Below are 19,802 nucleotides of genomic sequence, written 5' to 3'. Positions count from 1 at the left end.
AGCCATAAAAAAAGAAGTCCATGTCTGTTGTTACTTAATGGCATCATCTTTACCCCAGGTTACAGTATTTCTTTCCTTTGTATGGGTTGTATTTCAAGATGAAATTGTAGGCCCCCACCCACGCACCTGGAGTAGTCGCCCAGGAATGTGACACTTATGCTTTTCATATGTCATAACCTTTTCAGTCACCAGTTCAGAAACCAATCGAGCATTAACGCAATATTCAGAAGGCAAGGTTTTCCACTCCCGTCCTCCTGGAAGAGGAGAGCCATTTTCTTCCATCAGAACTCCAGAAGATATTAGAATCCGAGCCATAGCGGATACAGGCTACATTTGAGGACCCAACACCCTATTAAATCACTTTTTATTTCTGTTCACTACTCTGAACTTCCTCTCACTGCTCTATAATATAATACAAATATAATATTTAAAAAATAAATAGGACAAGGTACACAGTGACATTAAAAGTATAAACTGCAAATCAATAAATATACATTGAAATGAATGTCTGTAACCTCTTGACCTTAAGTAGGCCTATAGTTCAATCACATCTCATTACTTATTATTCCTTTCCATTTACATGGAATAGCTAGCTTCTAGGAGGCAATACGAGAAGTGACTTGTCTTTTGTGTAGAGCAGTATATTGAATTCAAAAGGTTTGATTGAAAGGCTCAGGTAGACCTCACTCTGGCCCTCACAGGGCTTTTAACAAATCCTACAGAACTGCCTCTGTCTGAATCATTTGGAGACTAGATTATAAGAAATATTGTACATTTCAGTCATAAAAATATTCTCAAAGTGCAACTGTCTACCACTGATCATTCAAACGAATGTAATTTGAAGAATTGGCGCGTTGTAATGCAAAGGTCTTTCAAGTGTAATCATGCGATTTTTGAGTCACGCACCACATCTCTCTCGCATTCAGGGATATGAAAGTAATCAATTTCCACATAAAACTCCAGACATTCCACTATCAAGCAACCATGAAAAAAAAGTCTACATGTTTTTATAGCTCTTGCATAATGGAACAGATTTACCATGGCACTGGATGGCCTATCTGTTTCTGCTGGTTTCAATTCAAATTTTCAGCATTGCACAATAAAGAACAACTGTAAATGCAGGCAGACACACACACACGCACACACACACACACACACTTAGAATCTAGAGTTGGGCCACTCATGGACACTTCCTTGCCCTCTTAATTTTAAAACTGGAAAAATGTCTCACAGGAGATTTTAAATGCATAAATAACGACGCTAGAGAATGAGGAGTTGATGCTCTGAAGAAGAACAATGCAATTCTGGCAGGGGAACTCGATTTCTCCCCTTCAATGGGTATTTGGCATGTAGGTGTTTGAAGGGAAATATTTGGAATTAATGAACCCCATAGATTCATCCAGGAGACCGTTATCCTCAGCTGAAGTGCATTTTTCTTGCTTAGTTTGTGTCAATCAAATGCTGTAGAGCATGATTGCACACCTGCAAAAAGACATTTTATAGAGCCTGCTGAAGAATTTCCATGTGTGTGTGTGTGTGTGTGTGTGTGTGAGTGGTATCTGCGTGCATCTGCGTACTGCAGCTGCATGTACAAGTAAGTTGAGTGTGTGTGTATGAACGTTTGTGTCCAGTATGTATTCATGTTTGTGTGTCTGTGACAGTGTGCGAATGTGTTCTTGGCGAGGCTGAGGATGGGTTGTCAGGGGCAGGTACAGGTGTGATGAAGGTGTTGAACACGCCCCGTTAGCCAAATGGCACTTCCTAAGGCACGAAACACACACAGTTACTGTGATGTGCTTTGTAAGGTATGCAGCACACCCGGGTTCTTACATAGTTTTTTGTGAGGAGTGCAATGTGTCCACGTAACCAAATGGTGGTATGTAAGGTGAACAATGCATCGGGTTACCTGCATTGCACTTGGAAATCTGCAGAAATTGTCCAGTAACCCACGTGGCACTATCTAAGGTGTGGAATGTGCCTCGTATCCCCGCTCAGTGTGTTGTAAGGCACAGCTTTAGATTGGTCATCTGTCTGTGCCGTGAGAGACGTTGTTCAGGCCGGTTACTAGGCCATCTGCGGGTTGATGCCGAGGGCAAGCGTGCAAGATGGCAGCAGATGCGACGAGAGCCCCTTCTGAAATGCCACAGCGCGGAGATTCCTTCTGTAGCACGCTGGCTCGCTGGCTCCCACGCACTTGTCCTCTCATACCTGACACTCACCATCATGCATGAGCCAATCAAAAGACTGTTGCTTTGATTAAATGGTGGGCGGAAAGAGCCTAGCCACATAGCATTGTTAAAGCCATCATCATGTTCCCAGTTGGTCAGAATATAATTGTTGTTGAGGAGAAAGCAAGTGAAACCAGCGACCATACAAGTGTACGGATTGGGTGCCTAAGGCCTACATTTCCCAGAAAGCATTGCTTACAAGGATGGCATAATTTCCCGCAAAGCATTGCTTACAAGGATGAGATTATTTTAGTTCAGGGACTCACAGGAGTAATTCAAAGGTGTCAGGTGCCTCATGTAAAATAAAGATGGGTAAGGATGAGGGGAATGCAGCAATGGGATTTAAAAGGTGGGCTATTACATGTGAAATCACTACCACCAACCTGTAAGGTTATGTCCTCTATTCAATCAATTTTTCCTCAGTGTTGACTAACAACATGAGTGTTAACTTTTTCTTTGCAAACTCTGGACTGTTTGGAGAGTTAAATTTATTGATTGATGAACTCAATAAATTATTAAGGAGAAAAATGATAAATTTCTTGATTTTAATTCCACAAATTTAAGGACGAATGTTGACTGAATATTAGCCTAAGTCTAGCCTAAATCCAATATGGTGAATTTCTCCCATTGAGGCAATGACCAAGGGCAAAATTCTTATCTCCTGAGATATGATTTGCTAAATTACCTTTTTTGCCTACCCTGGAATCATTTAACACCTACTGTGATTAATCTGCATATGACACGGGTACAATCTGAGAGGACCATGGGAAAATTGAATCATCACATGGAATGACCCAGAAATGGTGTGGTGGTTTAAGCGACAAAGGGAGGAAAAAGAAAATGGTAAAAAAAATAATTAAAAAAACTGCAGCTCAGCTCTGTTTGAAAAGACGTTTGCGTAACGTGGCCTTGAATCCCGATCCTTGGCTTTTGTTATCTGATGGCTGTCGAGTGGAAATTCAGCATCAAAGGAAGAGGCTTAGATAGCTTAAGCAGAAATTACAGTACTGACCTCAGAGTAATGTCCTTCTAAAATCCCGTATTTCAGCCGTCTTTAGCCACGTATTCGGTAAGGTGCTGGACTATTCCCTACGCTACGTTATGTTTCAGTCAATAGTTCAAGAAGTAGCACCGCTATGCTAAAATCAAGGTTAATCCTACACACTAAGGGTCATGTAACCATATGGTACAAGTGGTGTTGGAATACTTGTCAGTGTATTTATAGCTAACAAAGAAATCATAACGAACACATAAAGCTTCAGCTGAGACTTTCAACACATGGCTAATTTCATAATTACTATTATAATGCGGTACAAGCCTATTCTTTGCATATCAAGTTTTACCCAACATGCTCACTAACATGCGCACGAGTGTGATGCTGCATTAACCTGCATGCTTTGCTAAGCTTCTTAAACTGTTATGGGCTTGCATGCTGAGGAAAACTAATGCCGCAATTCATGCGACGTCGACACGCGTTGGCACTTCCGAAACAGTGCGCCGCTTTGTCTTCCGTGCTTCTTAGCTTTTGTGTGGTGGAAAATCGCAGTGAGATTAAACGCTCAAATGAATAGCACAATTTCTACTAAGTGTGAAGAGCTCAAAGGAACTCAAAGGCAAGAGGATTGGCCAAATCCCTCCATTCACACTAAAGTCCATTTGATAGATGCAACTTGATAGAGGCAAATTTAAGAAGGCAACATTCTGATTGGCTCAGACCACTGTTTATGACCACCGCTTTCTTTGGGTGCCTCAGGGCAAACGCTGGCTGGTGAGGCAGTAATGCCACAGCACGAAGTCAGAGAGCCCATAATAGTATCAAACACCGAGCTGCAATTTCATCAAGGAGTGAGACCAAAAGCAAGGTGAAGGAGGGGGATACTGCTTAGGAGACGTCAAGGATGGACCAAACTCACCCCTTCCCCAAACCTTAGGGGCACACCCAGCCCCCCCACCCCACCTTAGAGGGCGGCTCCAGTGCCAAAGGGAGAGAAGTTGAGGTGACTCCTCTGAAAGAACACAAAACAGGAAGACAAAATAGACAACCAACTTTAACTTGACAGCAAGAGACAGAGAGAGAGAGTGACAGAGAAAAGAGAAAGTGAGAGAGCAAGAGAGACATGACAGCTGAAAAACAACATAATAATAAGCATAACTTCTAAGAAGTCACTTAATTTTGTGATTTGCACAGATTAATACATGCAAACTTCCATAAGATTTGTCTTTCATAAATTTGAAATTTAATTAATTTTTTATTTTTATTTTAAATGTGTGCCATGTCACATGACCCATCTTTCCCCCTTCTATTCAAGTACATAAATAAGAGGATAAATAAGAACAAATGTCAGCCAATACGAGGAGGCGGGCATCAGGTTGACATGAGCTCTGAGAAACCAGAGGTCCTTCCGAGCCAAAATCATGACTCCAGGTCAAAGTGTGAACTAAGCAGGACCTGTTACGACACATAAGGAATCTTTGGCAAAGTTCTACTGTGCAATTTTAAGATTGGAGACTTACCCCTGAATTTAACTGAAGCAGCCTTTTCCCATAAGGAAAAGTGCTCAAAAATGCATGTATATTGGCATTTTAAGCAGTCAGTCTGAAGCATTTTAGATAATCTTAAGAAGAAAGAAATCACTTTAATTAGTTTTCACATTTCTATGATTGAATAGCACTTTCCTTGATTTTAATCAGTTTCGATTAAATTTGAGGGTTTGGGTAAAACCTTTTTAATCTTTGGATTTGTAGTAAAAGGATTCCTCCTTTGATGCCGGTCTGCCCTGCCAATGTGTTGCAGAACAGTATGATTTTTGTGGTCAATGAGGCTAGCCTGAGAAACACCCCCCTTTAGTGAGAAGCTGGTGGTGCTATCTTTCGGTAAAGAGTGACTCTGGTTCCTCCTAAAAAGACCTCTGCACCTCTGCACAGGTACACACACCTCAGGTTTAATCCCTTCACCTTACCACCACACAGGTTTGTGCTTCCGAAATGGCGTAAGAATACCAACAAACACAAAAAACCTGTGGCCCCTGTTTTTCTTCTCGATCATTACTCGCACAAATCCACCGAGGAATTACGGTAATGATTCCCCTCATCATGGATTTTTACAAAGCGGATCTATCCGGGGCACGTGCGCCCGGATGTCCCCAGATGCTCTTGTAACACGGGCACGTCGCTGAAACTCAAGGAGGGGAAAGTCAATAGTGACCGCTGCGAATGTTAAACGAGCGTTTCTGAGCCGCGGCGAAGCTCCAGCCTACCCTGCGCTCGCGCCATTTTCCGTTATAGCGAGCTGCGGTATCGCCGGTCCGGTTTCAGTTCGAGCGTCGTCTTCAGATTATTCCCTATGGTGGAGCGTTTCTGTCCCGCTCAATTTTTCATGAGGCATTTGAATAATTAAAGCTTTATTTAAAGCATGGGGGGGGGGGGGGGTTGAGCCAAAGCAACAAGGTAACACTCTTATCCGCTACTGCTGGCTCTGTGTCTCTGTCTGCAGTTATGCATCTCTGTTCTATTGTTGGAGCACTTCCTGGATCCCGATAGTCATGTGACCTTTGTCCATCTCACATGGCGCAAAGCGAGAGGTGGTGGGGGGGTATCTTTACAGAGTCAAAAGAATCCTGTAACTCTAGATGTACCGCTATTGAGGGTCTGCATTTTCAAGGATAGCTTGCATGTCATCGGTGAAACGTTCAATACGGCTCATGACCAGCCAGCCTCAAACATATAGTTGAAAGAGCCTTAGCGCACAGTTTGTGCAATAAAGAACGGTGTAGTTAATACGAGAGTATTTCCTCAAAATGGCTCCTCGCTCATTCACTGAGCGCACTGATTCGTAGCGCGGTTTCGTGTCAGACTGTGTTCACAAGAACAACCGCATAAGAGAGCAGCAGGCCCGCCTGACTTAGAACACGCTGAACGCTGCGTGCGTTCAACAGCAGAGCTAGGGCCTAAACTGGGGTCACTGTCCACATTGCAGAACTTATTTTTTTCTATTTCAGAGGCTTCTGTGTGCAGTTTCTGTGCTCCCCACAGCACAAACGTTGCATTAGCATCGCACGCTAGCCGGGACTCTCGCGTTACCGGCCTCGTCTCTGGTTACACACGGCGGATTCGCTTCGGCTGCGTCCCGTCCAACGAAAGCCCGAGGAGACTACAGCGCATGTGCCACTTAAAACAAAGAGAGTGGCAGGGCGCCAAAACGCGCAACGTGAAGAAAGAAAGTTAGCCAGAGACTTTCCTGACAGCTAGGGGGAGGGAAGGTTAACGGAGGGAAAATGTAATGAAAGGAGGCTCCCTCACCTGGCTATGGTGACCGTCCAGGTGCCTGTGGAGGGAGGACGTCGCGGAGCTGTTTGTCTTGGAATGACCCTCGTCTTCTGGGGAGCCTGAGAGGGTCGAAACCACAGAGACCCCCCGTCAGGCCACTCGGAACACGACAGGCACATGTTCTAGATTCACCCTGAGAGAAGGCTTAATGCTTTTGGCTCTGATCACAGATAGTTGTTGAGAGCCAATAGAATTGGATGAACAGGCTGTGTTGGGTTGGGGGAGATTAAGTCATTTCTTGATGTTGACACCCTCGCACAAGAAATGTAATGTTAAACAAACAACTTCTTATTACAAAAATTGTTTTTCATGATGGATCTATTGGGAAATGTCTATTGATAAATGAAGGCTGGACTGTGATAAATGAAAGTGGCTGAAAGCTGGACTGTCGGGGTGAAAACTGGACATGTGGTAACCCTACAGGTAGGAGGAACTCATGCTGCCCAATGACAGACAGCCACAATCTCCCCTGACAACAGGAGACAAACCTGTTATGCTGAGGGGGGTTGTTGCCATGGTGTGGTCTCTTAGATACAGGTCGTGGGGGGACGGCACCCGTGTAGAGCCCATCTGGACTCATGAGTTACTAACGCAAGGGCCTTCGCTTTCATCACAGAGGGGATTTTGGGTAAACCCGCTGGCAAAGTGACAAGCCTGAATGTTCTCATTACAAACTCTTCTTCTGATCTTTTTTACTTTTTCTCTGAATAGAATTTAGCCTCTTCTTTCCCTCTATTTACCCACCTTCCCTGAATCGTGCTCTTGCTGATTCAACCTCTCCCATTCTCTGCTCCTTCTCTACCCCTATTTCTCCCTTTCTCTCTGTTATCACCATCTAAAAGTCTCTCCCTCTCTCCATCCTTCCTTCACCCACATTTCCTTTTTCATGTGACAGATTATGAAACGTGTCAAAAAGTGTCAGAGCTGATTCCATCAGGGCTAATCTCCATGATGGCGAGACCAAGGGGTGTGGCTTGTACAGTCCTCTGCAAGGCCATTCTGTCTCAGATTGACAGGGCATTTGTCCAATGAGAATCTCACAACCTTATGTCTATTTATGTGTCTGAGGGTCTGACATCGTGCCTTACTGTGGTCGGTGGGGGGGGGGGGGGGAGTATGACAGATAATGTGGATAAGCACTCACCTCTTATCAGCCTCTGAATCAATCATGAATGTAAAGAAACTGAATAAAATATCCTGCTGAATTCATCCTGCATAGACAACAGCAGTTGTGAAAAGACGCACTCCACTGAGAAAATGGCGGGGGCCGTAGCTCTTACCGTTGGACAGTTGATTGCCGTTCTCCAAAGGTGCAGGGCTGGGGGAGTGAGTGTGGGAGTGGGAGTGGGCCTGGGGGGCGGTGTGGTTGTTAGCATTCTTGTCCTGGAGCTGCGGTGATGGCGGTGTCGTCCCTGCCTCATCCCGTCCCAGGGCGTTGATGTTAGAGTTAAACCCTGAAAAAAAAATGACAAAAAAAAAATCGCAGTCAAAACTCAGAACTCCTAAGACATCTATCTATATAACCTATGGTGCCAATAGCATACTAGCACTTCCTTTTGTTTATACAGCAGATCCTACCCAAAATTCCTGGATGCTTCTGTGCTGTTCTTTTACGTCTGCCGCGTGAAGTGACAACAGCATGTTGCCGTAGCGATGATCACAGCCAATGTGAAGGGGACAGACAGCGCATTTTCACAGACACACTTTGACACCCGTGGAAAGTTCCTCTCATGTAGAGTCAGTGAAACTGGGTCATGCATAGTTGTGAAGATGAACCTGCCACAGACAAGATCCCTGTCTTTGGGCTGGGGGGGAGTGGGGCGGGGGGGACAGAATGGGGTATATATGAGGGGCGCAGGGTAACCAGTCTCACTCTTGGCATTACTTTTTCAGAGCTGGTCTCTCTCAGGGTCACAGAGCTGCTCTCACCTTTTCAGAAATGGTTTCTCTTTTGGTCACAGAGATTATCTGGAATTGTATCAGTCAATCTACTACTAAACAATGCTGGTGTTTCTTTTGGTTGTAGAGCTGGTCTCTATCATGGCAATAGAGCTGGTCTTTTTCCTGGCCATAGAACGGACCATGCTTTCAAAGCTGGTATCTTTTGCAGGTGCAGAGTTTATTTCTACTGTGCTAATCTAATAATCAACGAGCTGATCTCTATCGCTCTCATAGCAACTCCACTACACTTCATCACAGGAGAGCAAAGGCGTCACTCCCTTCAGGAGACGCTGTGGGCTGTCACGCAGTGTGAGTGACAGCCCATATTAAAAGGGACGCGCATCTGAACAATGTCGGCCTATTCCGGCCTAATCCACACCTGAGCCAGCAAAGACAGAGCAAACAGAAGCAGCCTGTTTATTGACAGTGAGGACAGACGAAGAACAGAGAACGGCGAACCACAATCATCCCTGAACCGACTGAATTCTGCATTTCAGACGGAAAACCTCACCCTTCCCTATTGATCCACCCCTGGGTAACATCCTTGCACGCAGGGAAGTGCAGAGAACAATAAAAAGAGTAGGGAAGCAAACCTCTGCTCTGACTGTGAAACTGATGAATTCCAGCCTAGGTGCGTACTATAGGCATATGGGAGGCGCTACTCCCGACACCTGTGCTGAATCAAACTTCCTTTCATAATGTCTTCTCTATGGCAGAAGAGGAACTCGTTCTGATGAAGCGAAGCTCAATAATTAAGCCCAGCCTCAGTATGTCTGTGAATGAAAGCATACACAGCCTTTTACACCAAACAAACATTTCATGAAGCAGATAAAAATAAATCTGTAATGCACAAGGCAATAAAAAAAAACAGCAGTAAAAGCCGGCTGAACATTTTACTACGCCGCTGAATCACGTGCTAAATGGCGAAGGAGCACTCCGACCCAGCATCCCCTGGGTAAATCCTGCACGTTTCACAGTAGCGGCCCGCTCATTCAAAGGGGCCAGCTTTCAGGATCGCTCCCCACGCATGCTGTAATGGTGGGGGCATTCCCTGCTGAAACGAGCGTCCGCTGACAGGCTGTTGCATCCTGTAAGCATCGGCATTCTAATAGGGCGATTGCGTGACTTTTATCCAGGAACCCTGGGTAATGCGGTCCCAAGCTAATAGTAAAGGGAAATCAGGCCGTTAGGTGAAGCCAAAGCTGGTAGGTTGGTGGGGCGGGGGGGGGCGCAGTTACCATACAGGAATATAATTCCGAAATGCGAGGACATTAAATGGCACCCTATAGGCGAACACAAAAGAAAATGATAAATCATTTAACGGGGACGTCATGGTACTCATTAACCTTTGATCTCCCTGGCTGGGGAGTCTGTGAGGTGAACGTGAATGTCGGGGGGGGGGCTGAAATAAAGACAGGCTGTGGAGGGGAGGTCACGCGTCCAGCTGCACACGCGGGGGCACGGAGCCGAGGTGTGGTCAGGGTCGCATTAACGCGCGCTCATAAATCTGCGCAACGAACCGCCGCAGCGCATTTAATTAAAACAAACGACCTGCGAGGACCCAGAGTCTGTCTTCCTCACGTGTGCTGGGAGGCTCGCTTTGGGAAGGGGCGATTCGCCGTCTGCCCACCGCCAGGAGAGTCAAGATGTCGAGAGAGTCACAGTAGGCCTACATGTGAGGAATTATGGGTATATCTGCCACAGAAAAAGCAAGTATTTGAGGCTGTGGCTTGGCAGGACATGGGATTCAGGATTCAAGGTTCAGGAGAGTTTTTGTTTTGTCTGTAAACCAAGTCTCACACTGCTTGTCAGATTTGCCAGGTATGGTCAAAATGTATATATGACTCCCATCTGAAATTGAGGGATTTTTGGATTCATGTTGAACATTCGAAGAGACACCCCTCCCACAAAACAAAAATGTTTAAATACTGGGAAAGCTTTGTTTGATCCCCCAGAATTCCACAACACATGCTAATGCTCACAGCACTGAGATGGAGGGTCAGCACTTTTTCATTATGTTTTCAATAGAAGTGTCAGAACTGGACAGAGTGGATGTTGAAACTACTTTCAGACAGTATTTTCATTTCAACAGTGAATTTCAAAGGAAATTTCTGGCTCTAACCATGCTAAAGACGTGACTATGCGAACTGCAAGAATGTGGGTTGGATCGGGACCATATGGGGTACAGTGTGTGTTAAAAAAAAATGTTTGTGGAATACACTGCATGGTACACATACAGGGTGTGAGGGACAGGGTGTGGTACGTGGTGCAGAAGTACTTTTAGAGGGTGGGGACTCCTCACCTGGTTCTCGAATCTTCCTCCCAGCAGAGGACTTCCTGAGCAGGCTCCGCCCAGAGCTGAAGAGGGTGGTGAGCTCGTCCAGGGGGCTGGTGAGGGGGCGGGCGGAGGCGGGGTTAAAGAGCAGCGGGGAGGAGGAGCAGGAGTGGGCGCGACGGGGCTCCGGGCGGCCTGTCTTTGCAGGAGAAAAGGGGGGCTTGCCTGTGCCCAGCGGGGCCTCAGCCGAACTGTGGCCCTTGTGGGACGCCTTGGAGGAGTCTGGGGCGGCCACCGACGCCGTGCGCGTCAGCCCCATGACCCCGGCGCCCTCGGGGGGGAACGGGAAGTGGGAGGGGGGTCTGTAAGGGGGGGGCAGGGCTGGGGCAGGGGGGGGAGCAGAGGGGGTGTAGGGGGTGGAGTCGTGAGGATGGGCTTATCAGGCATGAAAACGGTCAGGCTGGGGGAGGAGTCTGCCCTCTGGCGGGCGTACTGGGGGGAGAGCGGGCTGCCCCCGTCGCCCTGCCCCGGATAGTTGAGGTTGGTCTCCAGGACGGGGAGCTTCTTCACCTCCAGCGGGGTGAGGGGGGACTCGTCCGAGGCCGGGGAACACGTGGCAGGGGAGGGGGGGAACACCAGCAGGGGAGGCCTGTGGGGAAGCAGGTTCGGGAAGGGGGGCGGGATGTCGCAGGTCCCGTCCTTGCAGGGGGGCTTGGGTCCAGGGCCGAGAGGGTGAAGCTGCTCCGCCAGCACCATCTGGACCAACAAGGGGGACGGCTCCTCGGGATTGTTCGTCGCCACGGTTACCTCCTCAGGCGGGAAGTACTTCATCTCCTCGTAGACGGCCTCGCCCAGCTCGGGGCTGTCCACCTCCGGGAGGCTGGCGGTCCTGGGCTGGCCCACCATCTCGATGTAGACGTCGTCCTCCTCCAGGGGGCGATAGAGGCTGAGGCCCACGCAGTGCGGCCCGTCCATCGACGCCGCCCGATGGATCACCCCCAGGCAGTGGCCCCCCTTGGAGAGGCAGGAGAGCTTCATTTCGACGGAGCGGTGTGCGGAGATCTCCTCGTACGACCCCGTCAGTTTGGTGTAGGGGCTTCTTTTTGGCTTGGGGGGAGGGACCTTCCTCATGGTGCTGTAGTCATCGCTGTGAGGCCGCGGTTTGGAAAGGGCTGCGCCAAAACGAAAAGCAAAAGATAAAACCCTCCCCCCATTTCAGCAGACGAAGGCATGCACAAAATACAAACAGCTGAGGACATCTGAGAAAGACGCTACATTAAATGCTGCAACATTAAATGCACACAGAAAAGAAATGTTTTAAATAAAATAAAATAAACGTAGAATGTTGAATGAATATGTCTTTGACTGTGTGTTTTTTATCTGCTATTTCCTGAAAGGCCATATAGAGAGGTAGATAAACACAGGGGTAGTGGGTTTTTGGGGGCGGGGCTTTGAGGGTACGGACCATCAGCTGCGGTCTCCTTGGGACTGACACTCAGGCAGGCGCTGACGGCCTCGTAGGAGGCGCTCAGCCTGGTGTTGGGGTCCCTCTTTGGCTTGGGGGGAGGCTGTTTCCGTGGCGACGACAGGCCCCCGGCCCCGCTCGCTTCGTCGGCGGCGGCGACGGAGAACGCCGGCTGCTGGCCGCCCGGCTTGATTGATGGCCCGGCAGCGGAATGTACCAAGCTCTCGGCGGCCAGGGGGACGGGCACGGAGCTGGAGCGGAAGTGCTTGAGCGCGCGGCTCCCCCCGCCCCCGCCGCCTTCGTTGGCCTTCCCGCTCCTGTCTGGAGCCCTGGGAAGATAAAATGATACCCATATGCATTATTCAAAATGACAACAATGAGGCTGTTCATGCAGATATAATTACGTTTTTCATCCTCTCTCTCTCTCTCACTCTCTATTTCTCCCTCCCCCTTTCTCGCTCTCCCTTTCATTCTCCCTCACTCACTCACTCTCTCTTGCTCTCTTTCTCTCACTCTTTTTCACTCTCTCCCGCTCTCTTTCCTCATCTCAATCTCACTCTCTCTTTTGCTCTCTCTCTCCTGTTCTCTTTCTTATTTAATCCCTGCTTAATGTGGGTGTCCAGGTCTGAGAATCACCAGGCGACCTATAGACGCATTAACATAGTGTTAAATTACCCAATGACCTTAACCTCAACTCTCATTCATTTTGTGAAATTGTGCCATTCCTGAAAGATGGAGGGAGGCTGGAGCTGGTTTCCATTACTCCGCTCATCTTCATCTGAATCTTAATCACTGGCAACCATGCAGCGCCAATCAGCTTCACCGTGGCCAGTCAGGCACCGAAACACCAAGGGGGTGGGGCATAAAGAATTCAGCAAAAATAGCTTAGTTATAGTATTAATTGTTTAAGTCTAATCTTCTTCCTCTAATGCTATAATGTGATATGCATTCTCAGATTTGATATCTGCCTCTTAATCTGCAACCACCATCTGCTGTTTCCTGAGGGAGGTGGGGGCAGAGAGGTTTAAACCCGAAGAGATTTTGGACAGAGGAAAGCCCTAATCCAGCCTTCTACACAATTCCAAAATGTGAGCCGCTGTGCTGATTTTAGAACTCCACTGCCCCCAACCCCCCGTTCGCCCTTTTACCTGATCTGTTATGTGCTTACAAGCACATGACCGCTGTCCCTTAGTGGTCAGGAAAGATCAGAGCTTGCGAAATGAGTGAGTGTGTGTATGTTTCTGTGTGTGTGTGTGTGTGTGCCTGCTTGTGTGTGTGTTTGTATGTGAGTAGATATGTGTGTGCGTACATGTTTGGCTGCATCCATGCCTTTGAGTAAGTGGGTGTGTAGGTGTGTGTGACTGTAGTGTGTATATTTTGTGGGGGAGGGGGGGGGGGGTGCTCCCCCCTCTATGTCCCTGTCCTGTCCCATGGGACGAACAGCAGATGTCCTCTCTGTTTTGGGATGGGGGGATAGAGAGGGAAAGAGGGAAGCTTTACGCTCATTGGTCATTTGTTTTTCTCCCCACTCTCACAGACACTGCAGATCACTCCGCGCTAATTAACTCTCCGAAATGCTCCAAAAAAAATATAATAACATAAATAAAGAAAAAACGCTAAACAAAACAGACAGCCCTGCTCCCTCAGACCGCAGGACCGTGACGTGCGTATCCTGAGGTGATTTGACAGAGAGCGGTCACCGACAGAGGCGGAAAACAGGCCACGGTTTCACAACCCAAACAATAAAAAAAGACAGATGCTGCTGCGGCTTTTTATCTGCGGATCAATCACGACAAGCAATTACAGCCAAATTAAAGAAACACAAATTGACTTGCTTACAGTATATTACTCAGTGAACGGACACGTAAAAGACACCGAATACACTCACGAAAGCGCGTTAAGTGCACGAAATAACACCTTATTAATGCAGTCCAGGACAGCCGGGGGGAGGGGAAACCTGACATTATTCCTTGCTCAGTTGCTTCATCACTGTAATCATTCCGAAGCTTCTGGAACTAATGTGTCTACAGTAAATGAAAGACTGTCATTCAACATACAGCGCAGCTGATCTTCTGCTACCTATGGTAATCCCATAGAAAAAGTAATCAACTGTTTGGCATGTGCGCGTGCACACACACATACACACACACACTCACACACACATGCACACATTTTATCAAGACCTCCATGTCTGTGATTAATACTACAATTACAGGAGAACAGCCAGCCAGGCATGGTTGACTCTACATAAGCAGGAAACACTCCTTCCATTAGGAGATGGAAGGGTTTATTAAGTCATGAACATCAACACACACACACAGACACACACACACACGGACACACACAGACACATACACACACACACACACACACACAACACAGACACACACACACACACACACACACACACACAGACACAGATACAGACACACACACACACACACACAGACACACGCGCGCACACACACAGAAACGCACATACGCACACACCGCGCCACCCACGCAGCGAAATACTAGCGCCGAGCCTGTTAATTCATCGTATAAGACCGAGGCTTACAGAGGAAGTGACAGCGGGTCGCTGAGCGATCGGCGGCGCGAGTGACGCCGCGGGCCCGCCCACACACAGCCTGCGCCGCTGTCTGTCTGTCGCCTCGCGGAGACGGCCACGGGCGCCGTGGGCTCGCACGCGGTCCCCCTTATCGCGCCGTAACCCCCCCGCACGCTTGAGTCTCTCGCTTCCCCAGCAGCCCGCCCGTCCGCCCGTCCGCCCGCCCACCGACAGACCCCCGCTCCCATCTGCGGGCTCCGGGGGAACCGTGTGACCGTGTGACCGACGACACGCACCCCCCCCCCACGCCAGGAAGGGCTGAGTGAAGCATAGCAGGATCTGCAGGAGTGCTCTGTTCAGCCTGCTGAAAATAGCCTTTGCGTGAGCGCAGTTGTTTCAACCTCTGCCCCCTCCAAGCGAAAACAACCAACCTATGGCTGAGAAATCCCACCTAAATAAAATGATTTACTTCATCAGCTGTGACTTAATTATATCCTGGATTGCTATTTGAGCCTGGTAGGCATTTTGTATGAATATAAATATGTCATAATTTAAATCGTATTATTAGCAAAGAGTTTATTTTATCTGAAATAATTCAAATTATTATTAGGAATAATTTTCATTAAAGGAGAAATTTTTTCCCCCACACACTTTGCTGATGACCTTCAGGAACTGGAGGTAGTCGGATTGGTTGTCGAAAGTGGGCGGGCTTCCTAACCTCTTGGGTGGCTCCTCCTCCTTGCCGACAGGCTCGGGCCGCTCGATCAGGTGCATGCCGTTCAGCTGGTTGCGCATTCGATCGTTCTCGCGGGCGATGTCAGAGGCGTTCTGGATGACCAGGCGGTCGTAGGCCTGCAGGCCCAGGTCTTCCGCCCCCTGGAGGAAGCGTTGGACACTGCAGAGCTCCTGCTGCCGGTCGCTCACCTTGCGCCGGGCACGTCGCCGCGCCAACCAACCCCGCGCCACTGCCATGGCAACATCGACATGGTTAAAACACACACGCACACACACACACACACACGTGCGCAAACATACAGAAACACACACACACACATACGTGCACACACACACGCACACACAATGGCACAAACTCAAAAACACAACCAAAACAAGTGTGGATACACAGCCAGACATTCTTCACTGCTGACTGCAAGCCTGATAATGCTAAGAAGGAGCAAATCAGTTGCCATGAAGAACACAGGTGAGAAATGGATTACTCTTTTGAGCAAGGACAGGAAGTTACCTTTCTGACAGGTAATGATCTTCTTGTGCAGCTGGTGGCAGCGGTCATTCAGATGGTCAGCTTGCCAGTACCTCAGGAACACCTTACTGTGACCCATCTGTAGACCAATGACAAACAGGAGGGGGGTCCCAGGGAGGCCAATGAGAAAACCAGTGCCTGGGATTCAGTCAACATCATGTCATTAACTGTGATCAACCGTTACAAACAATACATCTTTGCCTTTCTTCACAAACAAGCAGTTCAGCAATCAGTAAATGGTAAAACTGAGTTGGGGAAGAAAATGTACAACACTTGTCATTTCAATTGAGGACAAATGTTGATTGAATATGAATGAGCCTATGAATGAGCAGGGTCACAGCCTGGGAACACCAGCATCACTGAACAGGAAATTGGCAGTACCGAGAAAGAACATGGCAGGACAGGACGCATTGTTTAACAGTGCCGAGTCTGCAGATCCTTCAGTGTGCTGGTGAGAGAGCACTGGCCCCGATGTATCGTTCACCTCACAGAGTGCATGTTTTTGGGAATCCGTGTCAAATCGCCTCCCCGTCCACGGTGCAGGAGTGAGCCAAGGTGAAAGGGTTTTGGCAGGATTTTAAAGGCTGCTGTTACGGAGCCGGCAGACGATGATTTCTGCCCTGCCAGGTTGGGCGGGACAAACATCAATCAAGTGGACGGGTGTGACAAGTGCCACTGCTCAGTGTCTGGAACTTCGCGATTGGCCAAAGAACAACTCAGAGACAGGCTGTTCCATACATTGCGGGTCACACAAGCCTCTTGTCTGCTTTCTGCGGTTGCTTTTCGTCAAACCCTATCACATCCTGGGACCAGTAACAAACTGCGCCCCTTTGAACGCGTTCGAGATGTTCCCAGGAACCGGGGGGAACACAGAAAAACATCATTAGCGAGGGAGTCTGTTTCTCCTGCCCCAGAAGGCGATAAGCGTCCAAGAGCAGATCTCCAACGGTTCCTCTGTGTGACCGCAACTTCCTGTTATGACACAACGAGGAACAGCGCTGGAGCCGGAGCCAAGCGCGCTGGAAGCTGGTCTGCTTTGTGGTCCACGGTAGAGGACGGCGACTCTCCCTCCCCCCCCCCCCCCCTGCTGAACGGGTCCCGCAGGAGCGTCTGTTTGTGTTCTTGTGGACTTTGGCGGGAACGGAAGGATGGTCTGTGCGTGTGTGTTAGCGTGTTTAGTGCATTCGTTAGGACATTGTGGCCGTGTGGAGGATCGGCGAAAGATTCCTCACCCCTATGAGAATATTACTGCGATTTTGGGCTCGGGGGGTGGGGGTGGGGGTGTGCGGGTGGTGGGTCTGTACTGGGCACAAGCTAAACGTTGAACATGAGGAGTACAGCTTGCTCCCCGTTTTGGGGGACCAACAGACTCCCCCCCTCAGGTCCGTTACATTTTGGCACTTAGCAGACGATCTTATCCAGAGCGACTTACACAGAGTGCGTTTTTTAACATACAAGGCCTTCACGCAGCAGCACATTTTACTGAAATTCAGGTTTGTTTCTCGAGGGTACAACAGCAGCAGCCCCAGCTAAGGAATGAAACCTGCAATCTGTGGGTCACAGGCCCAGTTACCATACCCGTACTCCAGCAGCCATTAAAGAGGCTGTTTTTTTCAGTGGCTGATTAGGCTAAACCCTTGTGTTTTAATTAGGTTACATCATCCTTCAGCTCCTTTTCGCCCCCCGTCCTTTGTGAAGAGAGAGCTTTGCCGGAGCTCTGGGGGTTGGGATTTTTCGGGGAGGGCGGCTGGGAGGGAGCAAGGCCCCACGGCGGGCCTGAGCGCCCGGGCCTCCCCTCGGCTCGGCAGGCGGTCCCGGCCCGCCGGCGCGGGGTCGCCGTACTTGGCGGGGCTCGGCGCGCCGCGGTAAGTCGGCCATTGTCCTCGCACGCTCCCTCAGAGTGTGACACCCCATTCATCTTCCCGCCGGCAGTGCGGCTCTGTGTGGGAGAATGCGTCTGGGGGTGTCTGGGTTAGGGGGGTGCGGGGGAGGGACAAGGAGACGGTGACCCTGAGGGGTCACAGACTCAGACACAACAGCAGCAGGAGTTGGGGTTTTGGGGGGACAGAGGGGTGTGTGTGTGTTTGTGTATGGAGGAGGGGGTGGGTGGGGGCACCCAGACAGAAAGGGACAGGGGTCATGTGTGTACCCCCACTGAGGTTCTGGATGGATTGCACCACTCTGCGGCGATCCCAGGGAATTTGGGCACAAATCCGCCCCTGTCCTAATTGAGTGTTCTCTCTGAACTATCGGGATTAACAGCACTGTGAAAAGACTTTTGGGGCTGACGGAGGTGGGGGGCGGGGGGTAAGGGCCCTGCCGGATCATCACAGACCTCCCTTTCCCAGCAGAGCCTGCAGTCCTTTTGCTGCCACATTCACACAAACGTGTGCAATCTGTGGGAGATCGGCTTCATCAAGCGAATGTGACTAAGATAATTATGCTGACAACGCTGAACTGGCAAAGCTTCTTAAGCTCACACTATAACCTCCACTGACTTTTTCCGTAGCTTGTTCATTTACGATTATTTACAATAATAATAATAATAATAATAATAATAATAATAGTAATAATAATAATAGTAATAAAACATCACAAGATCAGTCAAGCACCAAACATTTGTTTTAAAGGTGGGAGGGCTCTTAAGTCAGTGATAAAATCAAACTCTGACCACACTCACTCTGAGGAGTGTGTGTCTGCATGTGTGTGTGTGTGTGTGTAAGAGTGTGAGAGTGTGCATGTTTGTGTATGTGTGTACGAGTGTGTGTGTGTGTGCGTGCATGCATGTGTGCATATGTGTGTGTTTGTGTGTATGTATGTGTGTATGTGTCTGATGCCCCTTGCCTTCCCCCATTATCTGAGTATGAAAAGACATCACAATCAAGCAATTAGTGACAAGGGAGAGGCATTGATTTGGCCAGCTGCACTCACACACAATCGCACAATGGAGAGCGTTATCGCCGCCAAGAACAGGGTGTCTGTGGAGACCGGAGAGGGGACAGATCGTGGGCAAGAACAGGGCGATACAGCCAGAAGTACTAACCCGCACCCCCTCCCCCCATCCCCACCCAAACCTCCCACCACCTTTCAGCTGTCCCCACCTATACCCCTCCCCCAACCCCACCCGCTCCCCGCCCCCTCCCGAACAAGCAATTACAGGGAGCCCGCGCCAGGGTGGCATCGTGCATATTAAGACCTGATCAAGCGTCGAGGCACGGGAGAGGATTTCCAGTCGTGTGTCTCCACAGCCCACCCGTGCTCAGATACTGTAACGAGTGCTTGGTGGTCCCCCCCCACCCCACCCCCCTTTAATGTAATCTGACATTCAATTAGATGTAAATGAAAAGTCAGTTGGTACAGTACCAGCAATCTCCGGGGAATCCATTTTCCTTAGCTGCGTAAATGCTAATTTACGGACACCTGCAGTCCACATTATTCCTTTCCTTGATCTTGCATTCATAGGATATTTGGAGTGATGCTGACTTTTGGGTCAACGGCTGTTAAATTATAATTTTTTCATCGACAGATATAATTGATGTAAGCAATGAGAAAGTGTCACTGCAGCCCAGAATGGAGAGAGAGAAAGAGCGCTGTCAGACTCCTATGACCTCTGCCCTTTGACCCTATGACCTCCTGACAATGGGAGGGCGGGCAGGTGAGGTTATAGAGTTAAGGTTGCTCACGTGAAACAGGTGATTGCCGCTTCATGGTTCCGCACAGAACTACAGGCAACACCAAAAACCGCCTCCCCCACTGTA

General features: G+C 48.9%; 1 protein-coding gene across 1 annotated transcript in view; it reads right to left on the bottom strand.

Moving 5' to 3' along the window:
* The window catches only part of LOC135250346 (unconventional myosin-XVI-like), a 123,978-nt gene that overhangs the window by 10,345 nt on the left and 93,831 nt on the right, over nucleotides 1–19,802 (bottom strand). Inside the window, 7 exon segments of the mRNA XM_064326547.1 lie at nucleotides 6,528–6,613; nucleotides 7,835–8,008; nucleotides 10,798–11,170; nucleotides 11,173–11,942; nucleotides 12,236–12,564; nucleotides 15,502–15,748; nucleotides 16,027–16,123. Of these exon segments, the coding sequence (XP_064182617.1) occupies nucleotides 6,528–6,613; nucleotides 7,835–8,008; nucleotides 10,798–11,170; nucleotides 11,173–11,942; nucleotides 12,236–12,564; nucleotides 15,502–15,748; nucleotides 16,027–16,123 (2,076 nt within the window).

Source organism: Anguilla rostrata, chromosome 3 (assembly GCF_018555375.3).
Source record: "Anguilla rostrata isolate EN2019 chromosome 3, ASM1855537v3, whole genome shotgun sequence".
NCBI classification, from domain to species: Eukaryota; Metazoa; Chordata; class Actinopteri; order Anguilliformes; family Anguillidae; genus Anguilla; species Anguilla rostrata.
Note: the sequence above shows the minus strand (reverse complement) of the source record. Positions and strands in the feature narration are given on the sequence as shown.